Here is a 15,242-nt window from a genome sequence, read left to right as displayed (position 1 = left end):
CAATTAGCATAACCACGCCCCCTCCCCGCCTGCGCCAGCCACTGCCGCGATCCGCACGCTCCGCCCCCGCGCCTTTTCAGTCGCCTCAGTTGCATTGACTTGCCCCCTTCCGCGCTCCGCCCCACCCCCTCATTTGCATATCCCCGCCCCGCCCCGGCGAAACGCCGCCGGCCCGAGCGGGAGCAGCCGGAGCAGCGCGGGGGGGGGGCGGGGGGCGGCTCCCTGCGGCGGGAGGAACTGCTGGGCAGGGTCTTCATTAACACAGCGCTGCTAATTGATCCCTAGAGCCCCTCTGGCAGCTTTCATTGAGGCGAGACCTGCGGGCGAAGGACCACGCGCCCCGGGTGTCCCCGGCGCCGCCCTGGCCGGGGCCGCTTTAAAACCCGCTCGGGCGGAATTGACGGGAATTAACCCGCGGCGGCGAGGTCCGGGCGGAGCCAAAGCGATCAGCGAGTCATTAAGCGGCTCGTTAAGGTCGGGCCTTTCCAGCTCCACACAGATCATGTTCAAGAGACCCGCGGGAGCTTTTTCCCCCAAAACGGCGACCGGCGGGGAAGATGTTGGAGGAGCCCCAAGGCCCCGGGAGGGCGGAGGCGGCAGCGCCGAGCGGCGGCTCCGCGGGAGGAACCGGAGCGGAGCGACGCGGATCGGCCGCAGGTGCGGGACGGAGCGGCGGGGTTTGGACCCGCGTGAAGAGTTGGGGGCTGGCAGCGGGCGGGACAAACCCCGCCGGCTGGACAAAGCTCATCTCCTACGCCAGGGCGACCTGCTGGTTGCATGAGGGAGAGGCTGGGGTGGTGTCTGCCTTGACTTCAGCGAGGCCTTTGACGCCGTTTCCCACGGCGTTCTCCTGGCGAAACTGGGGCTGCTCGAGGCTCGGGTGGGCACGCGCTCGGCTGGGTAAAAAACTGCCCGACGGCCGGGCCCGGAGAGTGGTGGGGAAGGGAGTTAAATCCGGTTGGCGGCCGGTCACCAGTGGTGTCCCCCGGGGCTGGGTTTTGGGGCCGCTCCTGTTTAACGTCGTTATTGCTGCTCTGGACGAGGGGATGGAGCGCACCCGCGGTCAGTTTGGAGATGACACCCAGGTGGGGGGGGGTGTTGATCTCTCGAGGGTGGGGAGGGTCTGCAGAGGGATCTGGCCAGGCTGGAGCGATGGGCTGAGCCCAACGGGAGGAGTTTCACTAAGGGCAAATGCCGGGTGCTGCCCTTTGGGCCACAACAACCCCCAGCAGGGCTACAGGCCTGGGGAGGAGTGGCTGGAGAGCTGCCAGTCAGAGAGGGACCTGGGGGGGTGATAAGGAGCCAGCAGTGTGCCCGGGTGGCCAAGGAGACCAGTGGCATCCTGGCTTGTACCAGCACCAGCGTGGCCAGCAGGGACAGGGGAGGGATCTGACCCCTGGTGAGGCCGCCCCTCGATGAGTGGGTTCAGTTTTGGGCCCCTCACCCCAAAAAGGCCCTTGAATGACTCGAGCGTGGCCAGAGAAGGGCAACGGAGCTGGTGCAGGGTCTGGAGCACAGGTCTGATGGGGAGCGGCTGAGGGAACTGGGGGGGTTTAGTGTGGAGAAGAGGAGGCTGAGGGGAGACCTCCTGGCCCTCTGCAACTCCCTGAAAGGAGGGTGCAGAGAGGGGGGAGGAGTCTCTTGAGCCAAGGGACCAGCGCCAGGACGAGAGGGAACGGCCTCAAGCTGCGCCAGGGCAGGGTCAGGCTGGCTCTTAGGAAGGATTTCTGTCCCGAAGGGGCTGTTGGGCGTTGGAATGGGCTGCCCGGGGCGGGTGATACAGAGAAGCGATCACTTGTTTTAAGACTTATTTACTTACAGCAAACTGCTTAGCAACTTATTTCCTCACTTCTAGCAAGTGATAGTATTACTTATAGTATTTTTTAGTATTGCTGAGAATCCTGCTGGCCCAGACGGTTCTGTGGGATTTTCCCAAGGGCTGTGTCCACCAAAACGAAGCAGTTTGCTGTGAAAATCTACCAAGAACCGCAGCGTTGAGCACAATGTCGCGGTGTTGTGCTGGAGGCACTGGTGTGCTCTGACGAGTCGGGCCTCGGTTCCACTGGTTCCACTGGTTCTCTTCGATCAGAGAGGATGAGTAAACCGGCCGAAAAACGTTGTTGTTGTTGTTGAAGAAATTGGCCGAGAGAATCTGCGCGTGCTCCGGGGGAAAAAAAGGTGAGAAAGACCACGAGCCTTCCTCCCGAAGCCCCCCGGAGAGCCCCCCAGGAGGGGATGCGCAGGGGCAAAGAGAACACGAAGTGCTGCCCGCAGCCTCTCGCGCTAACCCCGCCCCCCTCATGCATATGTATGCGTGCGCGGTGTGAGCCCATGAATATGTACATCCCCACTCGAGGGGTTGCTGGTACAACGTGCGGGGGGGGCAGCTTTGGGGAGAAACCCCCTCGCCCCCCGGCCGGAGTAACCGCAGCCGCTGTGTGACTCTGTCGGAGCGTCCCGGGGGGGAGTCCCCGTCCCTGGGGGGGGGGGGGTGTGGGGGGGTGGAGAGTCGGGTCAGGGGGAGGAGCCTCAAGGGCTTCTGCAACGCGGAGGGTTTCGGGATTCAGCGACACGCGGGGACGGACGCGGCGCTGGGTCAGGGCGGGGGGAGCGGGAAGAGGCGGCTCGTTCTGTCTTTGACCGGCACAGGGACCCCCGGGGGGGCGGGCACCGTTCCCGGAGGCACTGCAATACCGGGACGATGCGCGGAGCGGAGGGAGCAAGCTCCGGGTCCAACTCCCACACCCAAAAATCCGTTTAATATAAAGTCCTCTCATCGAGGACGTATCAGATATTAAACTGATAAGAACAGATACTACACTTGATCTTAGCCAAAAGGCCGAGAAGCGATACCCCGCACCCCCGACCCGCACCGACCCACACCCCCGCGCTCACACACACCGCACGGACACAACACCGACCCCGACAAAACGGCCCCCGACGCCTCCCGCGCTCCCTCCCCGCCGCAGTAAGGCCCGACCGCCGCGCCCCGCGGACACCGACCCCCGGCAGAGCCCCGGGACGCCGCCACCGGACGCTCCCAGCGGCCCCCGCGACGTTTCTTTCCTCGCCCGAAATCTGCATATCCCCGCCCCTCGCGCGGCTTCACCGCGCCCTCCGCTCCCCATCGCCGCAATTTGATTGGCCGCTCCATCGCCTCAATCTGCATTCGCTCCTCCCCCTCCCCGCCCAAACCCGCGAAGCTCCCGCGAGCGGCCCCTCCCGGCGGCTCAATTAGCATAACCACGCCCCCTCCCCGCCTGCGCCAGCCATTGCCACGATCCGCACGCTCCGCCCCCGCGCCTTTTAAGGCGCCTCATTTGCATTGACCTGCCCCCCCTCGGCTGGCACCACCTCGAATGCTGTTATTTGCATATCCCCGCCCCTCGCGCGGCTTCACCGCGCCCTCCGCTCCCCATCGCCGCAATTTGATTGGCCGCTCTAACGCCTCAATTTGCATTCACTTCTCCCCCTCCTCGCCCTCCCTCCCAACCCGCCGACCGGCCCCTCCCGGCGTCTCAATTAGCATAACCACGCCCCCTCCCCGCCCTGCGCCAGCCACTGCCGCGAGCCGCACGCTCCGCCCCCGCGCGTTTTAAGGCGCCTCATTCGCATTGACCCGCCCCCCCTCGCACGCATTTATTTGCATATCCCCGCCCATCGCCCGTATTGACCCCGCCCCGTTCTTTCCCCGCAGCAACCTGATTGGCTGCTCCAACCCCTGCAATTTGCATTCGCTCCTCCCCCCTCCCGCCAAACTCCGGGAATCTCCCGCGTCCGGCCCCTCCGAGCTCCCAGTTCTCCATTTGTAGAGCCACGTCCCTCCCTACCAACCTTATTTGCATAACCACGCCCACTTGTCGCTATGCCCCGCCCCCTCCTTGCATTCAGCCCACACAGGCAGGGAAACGCTGAGCCCAGACACCCCAAAAAGACCCCAAAACTGCCCCCCCGCACCCCAAAACTGCTGCGAGCCCCCCAAACCCCCCCCCTGCTGCCTCAACACCCCGCAGGCCACAACTCCCCACCCCAAAGTAGCCCCAAATGGCTTCAAAACGCCCCAAAACCGCTCCCTGGGGGTCAAGGATGAGGGCAAGCATGGGCAGGCTGCTGCCACCCCCATGGGCCTTAATGACTAATTGATTAATTAACCCGGCAATTAAACGAACTTTTGAGCATCCCGGAAGCGAGCGCCCGTCCTTAGAATCCTAAAAACCTAAAAATTTTTTTTTTTTTGATTGTTTTCGGTAAAGCCATTCTGCGGTTTAGCGCGTTTCTCACCCGCAACCTCAAAGAATCTGTAAACGTTGTAAAAAATTAATGTTTTAATCAGCTGATTTGCATATTAGATGAGGACAGGGGGGTTATTCCACCCCCTCATTTCCACAGGTTCTGAGGGTGTTAATTGACCAATTAGGTGGGTGGTCACCGTCTTCCCCCTCCATTAATTTTAATTTTTCCTCATTTTTTTTGTTTTTTGGGTAAAACCAGCTCCACCCTGGGTTGGTTTTTTTTTAATTTTTTTAATCAATTTTCGGCTCTTCTTTGAGGCTGTCATCGTAAATTAAAGTTTTATTTAAGGTTTTATTAAGTCTACGCCTCCCTTGGAGGAGAAAATTTGAGAAATTTAAGAAATTTGGCTCCACGAGGGAGCGGCGCCACACACCCTCTGCTTTCCTCAGCAGCTAATTAACTCCGTTAATTTAACTAATAACCAACCTCCTTTTCATTTAACTAATTAAAAAAGCCACAATTTGTCCTCGAGGTTTTTCTGATGAATATTTGAGGCATCAACTCCTTCAGTTCCCGACCGCGACGCGCCCCGACGAGCTCTTTCGCGCGTCCGCCGTCACGCCGCTAATCACGGCCCTAATTAGCGTATTAATTAGGCGCAGCTGCGCTAATCTCTTCCCTTCGAACCTTTTAGCTTCACCTCTCCCCAGATTTATTCGTCGCCCTTAAACGCGACGGGACACACGCCGCCGTTGCGCAGCGCAAAGCCAGCCCGCAAAATGGCGGAAGGGTTCACCCCCCCGCAGGCGGCTCGAGGTTGATTTTGGGGGAAAAAAGGGTGATTTTTTTTCTCCCCGCACCGCGTCTTAGAGCTTGCGGTAGGCCCCGACGGTGACGTCGAAGAGCCGGGGGTTGGTGAGTTGCCCCCCTTTGTCCAACAGAAAGAAGAAGAGACGCCCCTTGACCTTGAGGGGGATGGCGGCCGGGACCTCGGAGCGGTGAGCGCGGCAGGAGACGTGGCGTAAAGGGACGGTGAAGGTGGGTCCCTGGCCCAGCCCCAAGGGCCCGTGGGTGCTGATGGTCACCTGGGTGCCCCCCCGGAGCAGCGTCACCCGTCGGACGGCCCGAAGGGGGAAGAGGCAACCGGCCGCCATGATGAGTGAGCCTGGAAGGGGGGGTGGGGGGTAAGAGGGGGTTAGTGGGGCCTCGAGGCCTGGCTCTGCTCCCCTAGGCCTGGGCTGAGCTGTCCTGCTCCCCTAGGCTTGGTCTCAGCTGTCCCGCTCCCCTAAGCTCGGCCCCACTCCCCTAGGCCCGGTCTGAGCCATCCTGCTTCCTTAAGCCCCATCTGAGCCATCCCGCTCACCTAGGCCTGGTCTGGGCTGTTCCATTCCCCTAGGCCCAGTCCTACTCCCCTAAGCCCAGTCTGAGCTGTCCCGCTCCCCTAAACTCGGCCCCACTCCCCTAGGCCTGGTCTCAGCCGTCCTGCTCCCCTAAGCTCAGCCCCACTCCCCTAGGCCTGGTCTCAGCCGTCCTGCTCCCCTAAGCTCAGCCCCACTCCCCTAGGCCTGGTCTCAGCCGTCCTGCTCCCCTAAGCTCGGCCCCACTCCCCTAGACCCAGTCTGAGCCATCCTGCTCCCTTAGGCCCCATCTGAGCCATCCCGCTCACCTAGGCTTGGTCTGAGCCCTCCTGTTTCCCTAGACCCAGTCCCAGTCCCACTCCCCTAGGCCTGGTCTGAGCCATCTCACGCCCCTACACCCACTCCCCTAAACTCGGCCCCGCTCCCCTAGGCCTGGTCTCAGCCGTCCCACTCCCCTAAGCTCAGCCCCACTCCCCTAGACCCAGTCTGAGAAATCCCGCTCCCTTAGGCCCCATCTGAGCCGCCCCCACTTACCTAGGCCTGGTCTGAGCCATCCTGTTTCCCTAAGCCCAGCCCACTCCCCTAGGCCTGGTCTCAGCCGTCCTGTTTCCTAAGCCCAGCCCCACTCCCCTAGGCCTGGTCTCAGCCGTCCTGCCCCCCTAAGCTCGGCCCCACTCCCCTAGACCCAGTCTGAGCCATCCCGCTCCCCTAAGCTCGGCCCCATTCCCCTAGACCCGGTCTGAGCCATCCCGCTCCCCTACACCCAGTCCCTCTTCCCTAAGCTCAGCTCCACTCCCCTAGGCCCGGCCTAAGCCGTCCCACTCCCCTAGGCCTGGTCTGAGCCATCTCACGCCCCTACACCCACTGCCCTAAACTCGGCCCCACTCCCCTAGGCCCGGCCTAAGCCTCCCCCGCTCCCCTACACCCGATCCCATTCCCTTAGGCCCGGCCCAGCCTCCCCCCTCCTCGCGCCCGGTTCCCGCAGCCCCTCCCCTCGCCCCGGTACCGAGGGTGAGGCAGGACGCGGTGAAACCCAACCGCCATTTGTGATCGCGGGGCCGGAGCGGGTCGTCGGGACCGGAACCGGTAGCGGGTGCGGGATGAAGCGTCGTAAAAGCGAAATGAGCCAGGTAGGTCCAGAAAACGCCCTGGCCCACGCAAAAAAGTCCGGCCAGGCGGAAGAACGGGCCCCGTTCGTGGCGGAACAACACCACGTCCTGCGGCACCGCCGTTACCACCGCCGCCGCCGCCGCCCGGGCCCGAACCGCCGCCATTCCGCCCCCCGCCTCCACTTCCGGTTCACCCGTCGCCACTTCCGGTTCACGCACTGCCGGCGTCGGCCGCCATCTTAGTGCCGGGCGTGAAGCCAAGCTGCCCTTTTAGCCCCGCCGCCATCTTGGTGCCGGGCGTGAAGCCAAGCTGCCCTTTAGCCCCGCCCCCTTAAAGGCGCAGCGCACCCCGAACGCGCCAGCGTTGAAACGGGTCGATTTATTGATTTATTTACAAAACGGTGGGGAATAAAACGCGGGGAAAAACAGGGGGATGGGTGAGTGGGGCAGCTCACTTGAGAAATGCCACCTCTGGGATTTTGCCTTCCAGCTGCAAAGAGAAAAAAGTTGGAGGGGGTTTAAGTTGGGGGTCTGGGGACCCCCAAAATGGGGGAGCTGGCTCAGATCCCCCCCCCAAACCCACCTTCAGCTGGGTGAAGACCTGCCCGGCCCGGCCGTAGTCCCAGTCGTTATCCTGCAGGCACCTGGGGTGAAGGAGAACGTGAGGAAGAGGAGGGTGTGTGTGGGGGAAAAAAGTCCCTTAATGGGGAAAAAAAATGGGGGTGGCGAAGGGGTTTTGGGGTGGGGGGTGGCCCCAGGACTCACTTCTGGGACCACTCGAGGTTCATCCCCGACTGCATGGAGAAGGCGGCCAACATCTCCTGCTGCTCGGCGGAGAGCGTGGGCACGGGGCTGGAGGAAGGGGTGGGCGCCGGCATGAGGAAGGCTTTGCGGATCTCTTCGGTGGTGGCGTTGCGGACGAAGAGCTCGTCGTTGACGATGCAGAGTCTGAAATTAAAAAAAAAATTAAAAAAAAAAATAAAAAAAAAAAAGAGCGTGGGATGAGCGCGGAGCTCCAAGGTCACCCAACGGTCCTTGAGGTTCTCCAAGGACGCAGATTCCGGCGCCGCCCCGGGTCACGCCGTGACCACAAAATGGCTCCTGAGGGACCAAAGGACCCTCCTGAGCTCAAGACCAACTCTAGTCCTGGCCCTGGGCACCGCTGGCTCCCATTCGGTGTGCCCAGGTAGCCAAGGTGGCCAACAGCCTCCTGGCTTGTGCCAGAAACAAGGTGGCCAGCGGGAGGAGGGGGCACCTTTTAGTTTAAAACCACGACCCTAAAAATGTTCTTCGTTCTATTTAGTCTAAATCTCCCCTTTTAATTTAAACCATGACCCTAAAAAAATTCTTCCTGTTTAGTCTAAATCTCTGTTTTTTAGTTTAAAACCGTGTCCCTAAAAAATTTCATTCTGTTTAGTCTAAATCTCCCCTTTTAGTTTAAAATCACAACCCCCAAGAATTTCATTATATTTAGCCCAAATCTTTTAATTTAAAACCATGACCCTAAAATTTTCTTCATTCTATTTAGTCTAAATCTGGTTTTTAGTTTAAAACTGTGTCCCTAAAAAATTTCAATTTAGTCTAAATCTCCCCTTTTAGTTTAAAACCACAACCCCAAAAAATTTCTTCATTTAGCCCAAATCTTTTAATTTAAAACCGTGACCCTAAAATTTTCTTCATTCTATTTAGTCTAAATCTCCCCTTTTAGCTTAAAACCCTGACCCTAAAAAAATTCTTCCTGTTTAGTCTAAATCCCTGTTTTTTAGTTTAAAACCGTGTCCTTAAAAAATTTCAATTTAGACTAAATCTCCCCTTCTAATTAAAACCCTGACCCTAAAATTTTTTTCATTCTATTTAGTCTAAATCTCCCCTTTTAGTTTAAAACCCTGACCCTAAAAAAATTCTTCCTGTTTAGTCTAAATCTGTTTTTTAGTTTAAAACTGTCCCTAAAAAGTTTCTTCCTATTTAGTCTAAATCTGTTTTTTAGTTTAAAACTCTGTCCCTAAAATTTTCATTCTATTTAGTCTAAATCTCCCCTTTTAATTTAAAATCATGACCCTAAAAAAATTCCTCCTGTTTAGTCTAAATCTGTTTTTTAGTTTAAAACCGTGTCCCTAAAAAAATTTCAGTTTATTTAGTCTAAATCTCCCCTTTTAGTTTAAAACTGTCCCTAAAAAAATTTTTTAGTCTAAATCTCCGGTTTTAGTTTAAAACCGTGTCCCTAAAAACCTGTATTCTATTTAGTCTAAATCTCTCCTTTTAATTTAAAACCACAACCCTAAAAATTTCTTCATTCTATTTAGTCTAAATCTCCCTTTTTAGTTTAAAACCAGACCCAGCGCCGAGCAGAACCACTCCAGGATTTATCACTCCATTTCTCCCCATTTTTGTCCCGTCGACAGCTCTGGGAAGCTCTTACGAGGAATAAAGGGGGACACACCCCCCCCCCCACCCCCCCAAATTAAAAAAATCATCAAAATCTAGAAATTAAGCGATGTTTACCCGGTGTTGCCGGCCGGGACGGCGATGAACATGCGGGTGAAGGCGCGCACCGAGTCTCGGGATTTGCCGTCCACTGCGGGAGAGAGGGAGAGGAGGTGGTGGGAGGAAGGCTTACGGGGACGAGGAGGAGGAGGAGGAGGGCGGCGAGGAAGAGGAGGAGGAGGAGGAGGGCGACGAGGAGGAGGAGGAGGAGGAGGAGGGCGACGAGGAGGAGGAGGAGGAGGAGGAGGGCGACGAGGAGGAGGAGGAGGAGGAGGAGGGCGACGAGGAGGAGGAGGAGGAGGAGGAGGGCGACGAGGAGGAGGAGGAGGAGGAGGAGGGCGACGAGGAGGAGGAGGAGGAGGAGGAGGGCGACGAGGAGGAGGAGGAGGAGGAGGAGGGCGACGAGGAGGAGGAGGAGGAGGAGGAGGGCGACGAGGAGGAGGAGGAGGAGGAGGAGGGCGACGAGGAGGAGGAGGAGGAGGGCGACGAGGAGGAGGAGGAGGAGGGCGACGAGGAGGAGGAGGAGGAGGGCGACGAGGAGGAGGAGGAGGAGGGCGACGAGGAAGAGGAGGAGGAGGGCGACGAGGAGGAGGAGGAGGAGGGCGACGAGGAGGAGGAGGAGGAGGGCGACGAGGAAGAGGAGGAGGAGGGCGACGAGGAAGAGGAGGAGGAGGAGGAGGGCGACGAGGAAGAGGAGGAGGAGGAGGAGGGCGACGAGGAGGAGGAGGAGGAGGGCGACGAGGAGGAGGAGGAGGGGGATGAAGATGAACTCACCTTCCTTGAAGATGCCGTGCACAGCGAAGCAGAGCAGCGTGTTCTGGAAGAGGGGGGGGGGTGGGTGTGAGGCTATTGGGGGGGGACCCCCTGAGGGGTGGGGGGACACACACAGAGGGGATGGGGGCAGCAGATCTTTCCCACCCCCCAAAAAAGCTCCTTGTGCCCCCCCCCAGCTCCCTCCTGCCCCCCCAGAAAGGCTCAGGGACCCCCCCAGCTCCCTCCTGCCCCCCCAGAAAGGATCAGTGCCCCCTGCTGCCCCCCAGAAAGGCTCAGGGAGCCCCCCCAGCTCCCTCCTGCCCCCCCAAAAAGGATCAGTGCCCCCTACTGCCCCCCAGAAAGGCTCAGGGACCCCCCCAGCTCCCTCCTGCCCCCCCAAAAAGGATCAGTGCCCCCTACTGCCCCCAGAAAGGCTCAGGGACCCCCCCAGCTCCCTCCTGCCCCCCAGAAAGGCTCAGTCACCCCCTCCAGCTCCCTCCTGCCCCCCCAGAAAGGCTCAGGGACCCCCCCAGCTCCCTCCTGCCCCCCCAGAAAGGATCAGTGCCCCCTGCTGCCCCCCAGAAAGGCTCAGGGAGCCCCCCCAGCTCCCTCCTGCCCCCCCAAAAAGGATCAGTGCCCCCTACTGCCCCCCAGAAAGGCTCAGGGACCCCCCCAGCTCCCTCCTGCCCCCCCAAAAAGGATCAGTGCCCCCTACTGCCCCCAGAAAGGCTCAGGGACCCCCCCCAGCTCCCTCCTGCCCCCCAGAAAGGCTCAGTCACCCCCTCCAGCTCCCTCCTGCCCCCCCAGAAAGGCTCAGGGACCCCCCAGCTCCCTCCTGCCCCCCCAGAAAGGATCAGTGCCCCCTGCTGCCCCCCAGAAAGGCTCAGGGAGCCCCCCCAGCTCCCTCCTGCCCCCCCAAAAAGGATCAGTGCCCCCTACTGCCCCCCAGAAAGGCTCAGGGACCCCCCCAGCTCCCTCCTGCCCCCCCAGAAAGGATCAGTGCCCCCTCCTGCCCCCCAGAAAGGCTCAGGGAGCCCCCCCAGCTCCCTCCTGCCCCCCCAAAAAGGATCAGTGCCCCCTACTGCCCCCCAGAAAGGCTCAGGGACCCCCCCCAGCTCCCTCCTGCCCCCCAGAAAGGCTCAGGGACCCCCTCCAGCTCCCTCCTGCCCCCCCAGAAAGGCTCAGTGCCCCTCCCAGCCCCCCAGAAAGGCTCAGGGACCCCCCCCCCGCCCCAAGCAAGGCACAGCCCCCCCCTCCTCCCCGCTCACCGTCTGCGCGCAAATATCCACCATGAAGGAGTTGATGTCGTGTTGGGTTTTGGGGAGCTCGTTGAGAAAGGCCACGACGTTGAGCCGCGTGTGCTTGAGCAGCTTGAAGCGCATGGCTGGGGAGGGGGGAAAAAAAACCCCAAAAAAACACTGAGCCCCCCCTTTTTTCCCCCAAAACGGCTCAGCACAGGGTTGGGGGGCAACTAGGTGGGGGCTTACTGGGGTCTTTCAGCTTCTTGACGTTTCTGCTGTCCTTAAAATATTCGTTCAGGCTGTTCCTGGCGGGGGGAGAAACAATAAAATTGTGGTGGAATATTTTTTGGGGGGGGGCCCCAGCCCCGTGATGGGTATTGGGGGGACGTACCTGGGGGGTTTTGGGGTCCAAAGGGGATGCTGAGGGAGCAACAGGCCCCGTCGTGATACGCATCCAGCAGCCCCTGCCTGTCGCTGGAGTCGTAAATGGAATAATACCTGGAGGGGGGGGCACACAGGAGGGTGAGGGGGTGTAAAAAAATAACGGGGGGGGGGGGGGGGGGCAAAAGGGGGGTGGGTGTAGAAAAAAGTGGGGGGACAAAACCCCCCCGGGCACTCACTGCTGTAAAAACCGCAGCACCAAAACTTTCAGGTCGTCGGAGCCGAAGTAGCTGCCCTAAAAAAGTGGAGGGGGGGCACAGAAATTATTCCTGACCCCCGCCCCGCCCCCACCTCAGGTGAAAGGCACCCCACTTCAGTCCAGGATGGGGGTACAGGTCGCCCCCCCCCCCCCCCCCCCAAGTTCTTTACCTTGCACGGAGGCAGCGTCGTGGGCGCCTCCACGTCGAAGGCGATGGGTGGAGGGAGCTCGTGGCCGTCCTGGAAGGGGGGGGGGCAGAGATGGGGATGGGGGGAGCAAAGATTTCCTACCCCCCCCCGCCCCGCGGCAACACTCAGGCCTCCCCCAGCCCCCTCCTGCCCCCCAGAAAAGCTTATTGAGGCCCCCCCAGCTCCCTCGAGAGGCTCAGGGTCCCCCCCTAGACCCCTCCTGCCCCCCAGAAAAGCTCATTGAGGCCCCCCCAGCCCCATCCTGTGCCCCAGAAAGGCTCAGTGCCCCCCCCCCCAGCCCCCTCCTGCCCCACCTGCTCCCTCCTGCTCCCCCAAAAGCCTCAGGGCCCCCCCTAGACCCCTCCTGCCCCCCAGAAAAGCTTATTGAGGCCCCCCCAGCTCCCTCCTAGAGGCTCAGGGTCCCCCCTAGACCCCTCCTGCCCCCCAGAAAAGCTCATTGAGGCCCCCCCAGCCCCGTCCTGTGCCCCAGAAAGGCTCAGGGGCCCACCCCAGCCCCTCCTGCCCCCCCCGAAAAGCTCCTTAAGGCCCCCCCAGCTCCCTCCTGCCCCCCCTAGACCCCTCCTGCCCCCCAGAAAAGCTTATTGAGGCCCCCCCAGCTCCCTCCTGCCCCCCAGAAAAGCTCATTGAGGCCCCCCAGCCCCGTCCTGTGCCCCAGAAAGGCTCAGTGCCCCCCCCCCTGCTCCCTCCTGCCCCCAGCCCCCTCCTGCCCCCCCTGAAAAGCTCCTTAAGGCCCCCCCAGCTCCCTCCTGCCCCCCCAAAAGCCTCAGGGCCCCCCCCCTAGACCCCTCCTGCACCCCAGAAAAGCTTATTGAGGCCCCCCCAGCTCCCTCCTAGAGGCTCAGGGTCCCCCCTAGACCCCTCCTGCCCCCCAGAAAAGCTCATTGAGGCCCCCCCAGCCCCGTCCTGTGCCCAGAAAGGCTCAGGGGCCCACCCCAGCCCCCTCCTGCCCCCCCCGAAAAGCTCCTTAAGGCCCCCCAGCTCCCTCCTGCCCCCCCAAAAGCCTCAGGGCCCCCCCTAGACCCCTCCTGCCCCCCAGAAAAGCTTATTGAGGCCCCCCCAGCTCCCTCCTGCCCCCCAGAAAAGCTCATTGAGGCCCCCCAGCCCCGTCCTGCGCCCCAGAAAGGCTCACTGGCCCCCCCAGCTCCCTCCTGCCCCCCCAGCCCCCTCCTGCCCCCCTGAAAAGCTCCTTAAGGCCCCCCCAGCTCCCTCCTGCCCCCCCAAAAGGCTCAGCCGCCCCCAGCAGCACTCGATGTCCCCCCTAGACCCTTCCTGCCCCCCAGAAAAGCTCATTGTGCCCCCCCCCCAGCCCCCTAGAAAGGCTCAGTGCCCCCCCAGCCCCTTCCTGCCCCCCAGCCAGGCTCAGGGTGCCCCCCCAATCCCCCCCCCCCCCACTCACCAGCCGCAGCAGCTTCGGGAATCGCTCTCTGACAGAGCTGCCGAGATGGAGCAGAGTCAGGGTGGTGACCGGGCTACCTGCCCGGGGCCAGCCCTTGCCCACCCCCACGGCAAATACCAACCCCCCCCCCCATCCCGGGACACCCCCTGCCGCCCCCTCCTTTACGTGCCCTCCCCAAAGCCATTAAGCACGAGGGCACGTGGTGGGGCCACCCCAAAACTGAATCATCCCCCCCTCCTCTTCCTTGGGGCCCGGCACCATCCCCCCCACCCCAGGGCTGCCCCTGCCCCTGGGGGGGGAAATCTCGGGCCGCATTTGGTGGCCCCTTGGGCTACCTGAGGACTTACCTGGCTCGTACTCACCTGAATGCGGGTGCCCGGAGAAGAAAGGGAAAAGGGGGGGAGAAAGAGGATTAAGAATTCCCACCGGTCGTGGCGCAACCGTTGGCACGACCCAGCTGTTTACAGCTGCGGAGCCCCTGCGTTGTTGGGGGGTGGAATTTGGGGGCCCCCCCCCAAAATTGAGGAGGGCACAGAGGGGGGTGGGCAACCTCGGGCAGAGCCTTTTCTCCTTCGTCCCGCTCCCTCCTGAGCCCCTCGAGGAAGCGCGTCGGGCTGCGCCGCCGGAGCCGAGGCCCTCGCCCGCGCTTGGGGGCCGGCGGCGTCTCCCCAGAGGTATCGCGCGGGGGGACCTGCCCGGCAGCGAGCTGGGCGACCTGCGTCAGGTCTGGGCTACCAAAAACCTTCCCCCCCTCTCCTCACCCAGCCCTAGCCGTCGCGGCTACTGGGCGGTAGCGTTTGGCCACTGCACGGCTGTGCCTGTCTTAGGTTGTTCCTCCCGTGAGGAATCTTACCCGTCTCTGGCTAACCAGCCATCGTCGAGGGCCAAACGCGGGCGTAAAAAAAAAAAAAGGAAAAAGGGGGGGGGCGGAGCAACAAGACGATGGCCCCGCGCCGTGTTTTGGTAGCCCCCTGAAAGCCCGTTGGCGAGGGCGGAGCGGGGTCGGAAGCCCCGTTTGCGCGGCAGAGGGGCAGGCAGGGAGCGGGACGTGGCGGAGAAAAGGCTGTGTAACCCAAAGGAGGAGGAGGAGGAGGAGGAGGAGGAAGGAGCAGGGCTCTGAGCAGCTGAAACAGCTCGGCCGACCGCTGGCAAACGGGCAACGACCCGACTTGGCTTCGTGCCACGACACGGGGGGCTGTGGGGGAGCTTGGAAAAGAAAAAAAAGGGGGGAAAAGGGAGGGGTGGGGGTATCCGGGCACCGGCGAGCAGAAAGCGTGAAGGGGGGTGGATGTAAAAGGGGGGGGCGGCCTCTCTTCGTCCTGTCAGGTTGCCCCCGCGGAGCAGGGGCGGCCCACGGGCCCCTTGGGGCCGCCCCAGGGCTAACACTGACCTGATGTAGGTGGCTTGGTCCCGGAAAGCGTCGCAGAGGGGATTTCCATCGAGCCAAAGCTCCTCCAGTTTGAGGCCTTTCACTTTATCCAGCTCGCGGTCTGATTTCAGCTGTAGGAGGGGGGAAATTGGGGGGAGAAGGGAGTGAGGGGAACAGGGGGGGGCATGTGGAGGTTGGGGGGGGGCTCAGGGGGGCACCCACCTCGTTGCGAGAGAGGTCGAGGATCTTGAGGCCGGCGGCTTTTTGCGCCAGCTCGGACAGGTCGTCCAGGCGATAGAGTTTGTTGCTGCTCAAATTTAAGGATTGTAGCTGCAGGGGGGGGAGAAAAATGGGGGTTCAGGGGGACACAGAGGGGGTTGGGGGGGGGGGATACAGATGGTCTGGCAAGGAGAAGCGTCCCCGTTGTCACCTCGGGGATGTTGTCCTCGA

The 15,242-nt window shown here is 61.4% G+C and overlaps 2 protein-coding genes and 1 non-coding gene across 3 annotated transcripts; all 3 read right to left on the bottom strand.

Moving 5' to 3' along the window:
• Positions 1 to 2,660: 2,660 nt before the first annotated feature.
• LOC141918980 (U2 spliceosomal RNA) lies at positions 2,661 to 2,851 on the bottom strand. The gene has a single exon (XR_012621853.1). It is a non-coding gene; the product is annotated as a U2 spliceosomal RNA (small nuclear RNA).
• A 1,456-nt stretch (positions 2,852 to 4,307) lies between these two features.
• Positions 4,308 to 6,906, bottom strand: TMEM223 (transmembrane protein 223). The gene is made up of 2 exons (XM_074813945.1): positions 6,598 to 6,906; positions 4,308 to 5,398 (listed from the first exon to the last, which is right to left on the bottom strand). Exons 1-2 carry the CDS (start codon positions 6,863 to 6,865, stop codon positions 5,100 to 5,102), a joined length of 567 nt encoding a protein of 188 aa, XP_074670046.1. The 5' UTR covers positions 6,866 to 6,906; the 3' UTR covers positions 4,308 to 5,099.
• Positions 6,907 to 7,064: 158 nt separating this feature from the next.
• On the bottom strand, positions 7,065 to 15,237 carry NXF1 (nuclear RNA export factor 1; the record flags this gene model as incomplete). Its single annotated transcript, XM_074813947.1, has 14 exons — positions 7,065 to 7,190; positions 7,284 to 7,344; positions 7,466 to 7,648; positions 9,203 to 9,275; positions 9,959 to 10,001; positions 11,206 to 11,321; positions 11,425 to 11,487; positions 11,573 to 11,676; positions 11,799 to 11,854; positions 11,989 to 12,057; positions 13,424 to 13,460; positions 14,814 to 14,923; positions 15,015 to 15,122; positions 15,223 to 15,237. Coding segments are annotated over 14 exons (1,077 nt in total), but the record flags the coding sequence as incomplete, so codon positions are not given.
• Positions 15,238 to 15,242: the final 5 nt, after the last annotated feature.

The sequence above is a fragment of the Strix aluco genome, unplaced genomic scaffold (assembly GCF_031877795.1).
Source record: "Strix aluco isolate bStrAlu1 unplaced genomic scaffold, bStrAlu1.hap1 HAP1_SCAFFOLD_173, whole genome shotgun sequence".
Lineage (NCBI taxonomy): Eukaryota > Metazoa > Chordata > Aves > Strigiformes > Strigidae > Strix > Strix aluco.
Note: the sequence above shows the minus strand (reverse complement) of the source record. Positions and strands in the feature narration are given on the sequence as shown.